This window comes from Peromyscus californicus, unplaced genomic scaffold (genome assembly GCF_007827085.1).
Source record: "Peromyscus californicus insignis strain IS unplaced genomic scaffold, ASM782708v3 Scaffold_12__1_contigs__length_115047231, whole genome shotgun sequence".
Lineage (NCBI taxonomy): Eukaryota > Metazoa > Chordata > Mammalia > Rodentia > Cricetidae > Peromyscus > Peromyscus californicus.
The window spans coordinates 68047070-68056101 of NW_026294413.1; the positions used below are offsets into that span (position 1 = coordinate 68047070).

Here is a 9032-nt window from a genome sequence, read left to right on the forward strand (position 1 = left end):
GAGATTTATACTTCTGGTATTTAATGACTATGGCATTTTGTCATGGCTCTATTTCCTCATCTGTAAAATGGAAACAGTAATACTCGGGGTTGGTAGGGTCTAAAGAAAGCACAGAGCAGAAATGCACCAATATGATAATTATTCCAAGATGAACAGCATTTCAGATTGTAATCAATTAAGCAGGATTAAATTTGCACTCAGTGGCACGTTCCTGTTTAACTGAGAGCAGTGTTTGATTTCCAGTGACACATGAAATGAGGAAAGCACCAAGTAAGGTCTCAAATACTGATCTTCACATAGTTGTTATTGAGCAAGCATGGCTCTCAATGTATAAATATTTCCATACCCTGCAGAACATAGATGTGGTACTTTATCCATTCTGTTGTGCTTTCTGTTCATCCCACTGGAACTGAAAACAGTAAGTTTCAGAAACTAATTAAATGTGTAATCTTCCTGTTACAATATATCCCGAGAGTCCATTGAGTTCTCCCTAAATGTGTATTGCAATAGCCACCAAAATGACTTAGTATGACTAAATCAGAACATGCACTTACAGCAGCAGTTCTCAACCTGTGGGTCTCGACCCTTTGGGGTTACATACCAGATATCCTGCATATCAGATATTTACATTATGATTTATAACAGTAACAAACTTACAATTATGGTTGGAAGTCATCACAACATGAGGAACTGTATTAAAGGATCACAGCATTTGGAAGGTTGAGAACCACTGACTTAAGGTCTCTGTCCTGCATATGTAACTGTGCATTCAATACACTCTCCTCATCCCATTCCCCATTCTTTCTTCTCTCTCAACCACATTCTATCATCTGCTACTTATTTGAATAAATATGAAATGCCCTCCCACTTTCAACACAAATGATGGCCATCAGGCTCAATCAGTTTTTGTAAATAAAATGTATGCCCTCGCTGGAGAGATGGCTCAGAGGTTAAGAGCACCAACTGCTCTTCCAGAGGTCCTGAGTTCAATTCCCAGCACCCACATGGTGGCTCACAACCATCTGTAATGAGATCTGGCGCCCTCTCCTGTATACATAATAAATAAATAAATCTTTAAAAAAAAAAATGTATGCCCTCACACCCATGCGTTTCATATGCTACAGATGCCTGTGTTTGTGACTCTTTACATTTATGCTGCATCGACCTCAAAGCTGACACTAATTCCTGGTTGTACAGAAGGACAGGTTCATGACCCCTAAATTAGACTAGGTTCCCCATCTCCCCTGTCTCTGAGGAGTAGCCTTGGAGGATGGAGTAGACACCTCATCATGGGATCCAGGACTCTCAGGATCTGGCCACAGATTCAACACCAGCAGAGAGCAGAGTCATGAGAATTTCTGATTAGGAAGATAAAACTTGACCAGACCAGCTCTGTGGTTTCCAGCCCTCCCTTTCTCCTGCTTTGGAGCTATAAAAGCAGGGACCAGGCAGGACCACAGCAGAGGCTGACCGCAGGCTGCCCCAGTGGGAAGATGCAGGCCCTACTCTTCCTGTTGGCTCTTCTCTTGTCTCCTGAAGCTGGAGCTGGTGAGTTTTGTCTGCATCTCCCTATCCTTTGAGCTTTTCAGCAACTGATCCAAATCTGTTAACTTGGTTAACAGAGATCCTAAAACAAGGCAGGATCCGTTATGTGTAGTCTGGGGGGGCGGGGGGGGGGGGGAGGAATCTCTTCGGTCAAGTAAGAATGAAAAATTAATTCCCCTTCACATTGTTTCATCAAAATATTCTCTGCTGGGCGGTGGTGGCGCACGCCTTTAATCCCAGCACTCGGGAGGCAGAGCCAGGCGGATCTCTGTAAATTTGAGGCCAGCCTGGGCTACCAAGTGAGTTCCAGGAAAGGCGCAAAGCTACACAGAGAAACCCTGTCTCGAAAAACCAAAACAAACAAAAGCCTCTCTGTTCTGGTAGGCAGCTCTTCTCCGGTGAGGAAGACAGGGTGAGGGAGTGAAGAAATGTCTAAATGAAGTGGCAATTCAGAAACATAAATGACCCTTGTGTTCTGAAATAGAGGATCATGGTGGACAGAGAGGACTTGAGAGGAAAGATCTAAGGATGCTCGGAGGGGCCTGAACCCCACGAGACATCACTCAGCCTTGGCCCCATTTCCTCTGCCAGCACTGTGTTGGGGTGTCCTGCAAGTCTGTGACTAGGGACTCGGGGTTCTTTGTTCCAGAGGAGATTATTGGTGGTACTGAGTCAAAACCACACTCCCGCCCTTACATGGCCCATCTGGAGATCACCACTGAGAGAGGTTTCACGGCCAGCTGTGGTGGATTTCTCATAGCCCGAGACTTTGTGATAACGGCTGCACACTGCAAAGGAAGGTAAGGGGCTTCTCTTTCTCTGTGGAGAAATGCACGAACCAGAGTCGCAAAGCATCAGAGGCCTGAGGAAAGGTCCCAGCCCTGCTCATCTCCAGATGGGCTCCTGCTCACACTGAGAGGACAAGGGGAACACACTGGACCATTTTATTTGTCACCTCCATCCTCAGAGGACAGAGCTTTAAGCAGGGCTCCAGTCGAGATGAATTACCGCTTTCCTCTTGTCCTGATGTCCTCAGAGCTCAGTCATGGGCTGGGGTGTAACTGAATGATACCACATGCAAAGCCTTGGGTTCAGTCCAAATACTGAGGGAGAAAAAAAAAAGCCAGTTCTCAGTCCTGTGTTCCCCTGGCTTGTTCCTTCTGGGAGGGCAGTGGTCCTGGGAGCTCTGTCTCAAGTACAATCGAGTCTCTCAAGTGTCTCTGCTCTGGGATAGAGAAGACCCCGGTGTCCCCCTGCCCGAAAGGAGTACTCCTCACGAGAACAGCACTTTTTACTGCCTCTTTTCTCTTTCAACAGAGAAATCACTGTCACTCTTGGAGCTCATGATGTGAGCAAGAAAGAACCCACACAGCAGAAGATAAAAGTCAAAAAACAAATCGTTCACCCAAATTACAACTTCTATTCCAATCTGAATGACATCATGTTACTGAAGGTGCCATTGTTTTTCTCGCCCTTTTTAACTCCCTCTTCCTTAACTCTCCTCCTGGCTCAGGCCTTTGAATTTGCTCTTATCCAACCCATTTCCTCAGAACCCACCCCTGAATTCCATGTCCTTACCACCCCAGTGGGAAAGGACCCATTCTTCTCTGGGTTACCATGTCTTCCCTCCTTCCCCCTGCAGCTTCAAAGGAAAGCTAAGCAGACTCCAGCTGTGGATACAATCCCCCTACCTAGACCATCGGACTTTATTAAACCTGGGAAAACATGCCGGGCCGCTGGCTGGGGAAGAACTGGGGTGACAGAGCCAACAGCAGAGAAACTGATGGAGGTGAAGCTGAGAATCATGGAGAAAGAAGCCTGCAAATACTATCCCAATTACAGCTATAAGCTCCAGGTCTGCGTGGGCAGTCCCAGAAAGATAAACTCGGCCTACAGAGTGAGTACACACCTGCTTTCCCTCCCCACATCAGGAACAGTGTGGCCCCAGCCGGCGGAGCTAGAGGGCCAAACAGCCTCCACTGTCATGACTAATGCCTGTGGTCTTAGGATCCCAGCATTCTGGGAACTGAAATTCTCCCTCTTGGTCTCATTCCCACATCCAAACCCTGTCTGCAGCCTTCCCAGGGGGCTCCAGAAGAGAAAAGAAGGGAGTGAAGGGAGATGACTGAGTCAAGACCAGAGGAAAAATTAAATCCCTAACTTCTGGCTCCCAGCAGGGAGCCGGAACTCCTTATCTCCTGCTAGGATTAGCTATGGTGAGGGGTCTGTAGTTGGGGGAAGGTGATCTTTGCTTACAGTCTGCTTTTTCTAACCTACAGGGAGACTCCGGGGGACCTCTACTGTGTGCTGGGGTGGCCCATGGTGTTGTGTCTTATGGACGTGGAGATGCAAAGCCCCCTGCAGTCTTTACCCGGATCTCCTCATATGTGCCCTGGATTAATTCAGTCACAAAGGGCGAGTAGCTGGAAAGCCTTGTCAACCTGAGTCAGGGTCTCCAAGCCAGAGCTCTTCTAGTACCCCTTGGGTGTGGAAAAAAAAAACTATCCCCAGTCTGCCCCCAGCCTGTCCCAGCCTGTCCCAGCCTGCCCCCAGCCTGCCCCCAGCCTGTCCCAGCCTGCCCCCAGCCTGTCCCAGCCTGCCTCCAACCTGTCCCAGCCTCTTCCAGCCTGTTCCAGCCTGTCCCAGCCTGTCCCAGCTGTCCCAGCCTGCCTCCAACCTGTCCCAGCCTCTTCCAGCCTGTTCCAGCCTGTCCCAGTCTGCCTCCAACCTGTCCCAGCCTGTCCCAGCCTGTCCCAGCCTGCCTTCAACCTGCCCCCAGACTACCCCCGAGAGGATCTCAAAAATACACAAGGCTCTAGTGAATGACTGTTCCCTGTGATGCACCTCAATAAAGATGTGACCTCCAGCCTCTGTGAGACTCCACGCCATGCTCTGAACTGACTCAGTCCCTCACCCACACCTAGACCCTCTCGAAGCTAAATGAAGAATTGTTTGGGGCTGCTCTCTTGCCAAGTTAGTAACCTCGACTACTGGTTTCCTGGCACACGGTGTGCCACCGTGGATCATTGAATGTCCTCTAACATACATGCGTGTGTCCTGTAAGGTTTCACACCCAGAGTGATTTGCGGCTCTGCTGTTTTCCTCTGGTGTCCTTTCCTCTCCTCTGCTCTCTCCTTGTCCTCAACTCTTCTTTCCACAAACCCCATGCCTCAGCCACTGCACCTTTTCCACACATCATAGCAAATTCCCTTGTCTAGGTCAGAGATGGCTGATGATAGCTTGTGTCCCCAACCCCTGTCCCACCATGGCCATCCTCTCAATACTGCACCTGCAGCTAGAGGAAAGCCTGCCCTCGGAAGTCCCTGGAAGGTGTCTGTGGCTGCAGCAGTCATCCCAGGGGAGTATCAGCTCTTTCTGGAGCCAAACGCGGGGCAGAACTAGCCATCGGTGGGAAGAGGTCCTCAAGAGCCTCAGCGCAGAGCTGGTTCTAGAACTACTTCTGAGGCAGCCAAATTCAACTGTCATCTTCCTCAAAGATGGCATAGTGACTTCTAGCCTTTCAGAAGAAGAATGCCTGAGTTAGCTCAACTTCTAAGTGGCCTGCTCTCCTCTTAGAAGCCAAAGGCCCCATTGTCCTTAGCCAAGAAAAAGAGTGCATTAGCTGCAGGGTACTGTGGAGTCTAAAACTGCAGAGACCTCATGTGAGCTCTACTATGCCCCAAGGGGGACTTAACATAATGGGCTTGACCCTTGACTGTTGTACCATGAGAAATTGCTGCTATACAGCCCCGACCAGGAACTCAGCACCTCCACCCTCCTCAGTGCCTGCCGGCCCACACATCTGGGTTTCCCGCTTCACCACAGACAGGACCTGTGCTGATGTCCTAGACTTGTGTCACCATCAAAGGCAGTGTAGATGCCCCGGGTTCTGGACCCACACCTGAGGCCATGTGTGGGTTCAAGGGCCACGCCGCTGTTGGGTTCATGTCAATCCAAGTGACCTGCACTGCCACCCAGGGCCATGATGTCATCCAGGTCCCGGCTGCTGCCAGGGCCCATGTCTGGGTCCGTGGCACTGCCACAGCCACGGTCTGTGTTGATGTCTGTGGCTCCTGTTACCACTGAAAGCAGAGAGGATAGAGCTGCACAGAGTTGGCCCTGCCCCTCACCAACTGCACCTCTCTGGGGAGCGGGCATTCCACCTCCCCAGGGCAGCACAGTAGAGCTGTCCCTGCTGGCGGGTGATGTGGGTGAGCTAGCCCTGAATATGCAAGAGTGGGAGAGCTAGCCCCACGGCCTGTCGCATGCACAGCAGCATGGGCGAGGGATCCCTTGCCCCTTGCCACCTAATGCAGGCCAGAAAAGCTGGTCCCAGGGTCACGAGATTGGGAGAGCTGATCCTGCCCCTCACCAGCTGCAGCACTCAGGTACTTAGCCTGGGAAGCTGAATAGAGCTGATCCCAATGACTGAGTCGAAGGTGATCTGGCGCTGTGAATGCATGTGGGAGATCTGGCCTCACCCTTCACCTGCCATCTGGTGAAGGAGGCAAGGGAGAGATGACCTCCCCCCTCCCCCAGCCCTTGCCGCCTGTGGTGGGTGGGAAAGTTGGCCCTGAGGTCCTGGGAGTGGGAGAACTGGCCCTGTCCCCCACAGGCAGCACTAGGAAGAGCAGGCCCTGCATCTCACCTGGACAGCACAATAGAACCTGTTGGTGGGGGAGCAGGTGAGCAGGCCAGGGGCATGAGAGCCAGAAGACTGGCCCCCAATCTGTCATGTGATGGCATGGGTGAGGGAAAAAATGCCCTCCCTCCCCTCATCCCTGTCACCTGCAGCAGGTGAGAGAGTTGGCCCTGGGACCACGAGAATGGGAGAACTAGCCCTGCCCCTCACCGTCTTGATCACAAGGGAGAGTGGGCACCGCACCTTGCCTGGGCAGTATACTAACACTGACCTTGTTGGTGGGGTCTCAGGAGAGCCAGGCCTGCAGGCATGAGAGCAGGAGAGCTGTCCCCACCCTCTCCCTGGTATGCCACGGAATGGCAAGGGTAAGAGAAATAGGCCCTCTCCCCGACTTGTGACAGGCAGGAGAGCCCACCTTAGGGGCATGAGAACAGAAGAGCTGGCCTTGCCCCTCACCGAGTGCAGCAATCCAGAGATCGGGCATTGCCGGAGTCCAGCTCTGGATGAGGGCAGGGTCTGAAGATGCGTGGATGCAAGAGCGGCCACGGAGAAATCAGACACGGGACACTTTACAGTTTCGTTTTAGGAGAGATGGACAGAGCGGAAGCGCATCTCCGGATGGCTTGTCCTACTCTGACAACCTGTATATCTCACCGGCTTTATTTATACACAAAATCATTTCCTCGTATGCTTTAATCATTGATTACAAAGTCTTTTCATGGTGTACTCATTTTCTAAAGTTTTCCATAATTACATAAGCACAGCAAAGTAAAAGAAACAAAATGAGCCAACAGTAAATTTCACGAGAACTAAAATCTAGCATTATGATAAAATCAAGTCTTTTAACTCAATATCCTTTTCCTTAACATTGGTGCGGTAAAGCCTTACAGTCACAGAAAAACTAGACATGATGTCTCTATTTAAGTTTGACTAAGTTAATAGATCAGAAGTTACTTCCTAGTGCCTGATATTCTATTAATCTACTATTATGAATATTTGCTCTTTCTACAGAAATCTAGTTCCTTGGTCCCTTGTTGAAATTCTTTCTTTATATCTGACATCAGACCACCATTCTTTCCCTTGACTTCTAAATGCCGTGTTCTGCTCTTCATTCTTTCTACAATCAGAGAAGTCCTGACCTGACCGGTCTGCTCAGGAAGTCAGGCAGTTCACCGAGCCAAGGTGTTTCTCTTTGTGTCTCTGTCATAAACTCTTGTTTCAATATGGTCTCTATCTTTATTACAGTCCTGCAAACTACAAAAGAACATCAAGATTCCTGAAACTGCTTAATTTGCCTTCAGGAGGTACCAAGGCTTGTTGTTCATTTTATAATCAAAAATCTTTTCCTTGTCCATACTAGTTCTGTGTTTCTGAGGCAAACCATAAAAACCTAGTGATTCGGTTACAGTTTGTCAGCTTCTAAAATTTCCCAAAGTCTTTCTTCTTAAATGATTTGTTCCAGATCCTATGTCTCATGCTTATTAATACCACTTAAGAATTAAGTTCTATGGAAGACTCGATTTCTTGCCTAGCTAATTCTCCCAGGGAATCACCATAAGTTTTATTCTTAACATCAGCTTCCATAAAAATGGTTACGTTGTCCCAGTTCTTGCCTTCAGTGAGGGGTCCTTAACAGCAAGAAATTCAAACATTAAACATGTCAAAGACATAGGTTAAGGGTTGTGCAGCAAATTCCATGAAGGACCATGAAGGGTCAGTCCAGGTCATTCGAGCACTGTGATTTTTGTCAAACAGCACCTTCAAAACGCTTGGCATCGCCAGGGCCCTACACCTCACCTGGGCAAAACAGTAGAGTTGGCTGGCCCTGGTGGTCACCTGGTGGTGCAGGTGAGCTAGACCCAAGGGTGGGAGAGCAGAACTGGCCTAGCTCCTTGATGTCCACTACATTGGTATGAGCTAGCCAGGGCAGTGCTGGAGAGCTCGCCTGGATGGCAACAATGAGGGAAAGCTGGCCCGCTGACCAACCCAGCTGCCACCCAGGCCAGAACCAGAACTATAATGTATCCCATCCCAACACCCACATCATCTATGAACTGCTGGAGCATGTGAAGAGGCCAGAACTGCAGATCCAAAGCTACAGGATCTCCATGACACAGGGCAATAATAGGATATCCAAGAGGAGTCCTAATGAGAGCCCAGTATTGGCAGTGTGGCAGAAACCAGAGGCCTCAAACCAGACCAATGACTCATTGCAGTGAGCATTTGCAAGTAAACATGTATTGACTGAAGGGTCTACTGTGTGATTCACTGGGCCCTACTACAGCTTCCATGCTGAATTTTTTTTGTTTTTTGTTTGTTTATTTTGTGTATGTGTTTGGTTTTTGGATTTTTGAGGGACTTTTTGGACTTTTTATATCTTGTTTTTGGAGGGAGGTTGCAAGGGCAGAGAGAGGAAACAAGGGGATGGGGAGACTAGTGGAATCAGAATGCATGATGTATCAATAAAAAGTTTTTTAAAAAGATAGCTATCCAAGTACAAGACTGACTATAAACTCTAATTCTATGGAAAAAAAAAACCACATGTGGGGATTAAACAGCCTAAAAGAACCTTTAAAAACAATCTGTGTTGGATTACAGTTTCAAAGGTGACTTTTGTTTGTTTGTTTTTTCTAACTCTTGTTTATAGTTGTCCAATTAAGTGGTACGGTCTTTTTCATTTTGATTTAGATTGGTTTGATTTGGGCATAGTCTCACTACATAGCTCAGAATGGCCTCCAACTTATAATCCTCCTGCCTCAGCCTCTCTAGGACTGGGACTACAAACATGCCCCACCACCCTTGGCTTACACGAAAGTCTCAAAGGGTGAAAGATAAAGCAGAGACA

At 48.8% G+C, this 9032-nt stretch overlaps 1 protein-coding gene across 1 annotated transcript; it reads left to right on the forward strand.

The window, feature by feature from the left end:
- Nucleotides 1–1493: 1493 nt before the first annotated feature.
- LOC128107950 (mast cell protease 4-like) lies at nucleotides 1494–4393 on the forward strand. Its single transcript, XM_052734281.1, has 5 exons — nucleotides 1494–1548; nucleotides 2195–2345; nucleotides 2863–2998; nucleotides 3188–3442; nucleotides 3825–4393. Exons 1-5 carry the CDS (start codon nucleotides 1494–1496, stop codon nucleotides 3966–3968), a joined length of 741 nt encoding a protein of 246 aa, XP_052590241.1. The 3' UTR covers nucleotides 3969–4393.
- Nucleotides 4394–9032: the final 4639 nt, after the last annotated feature.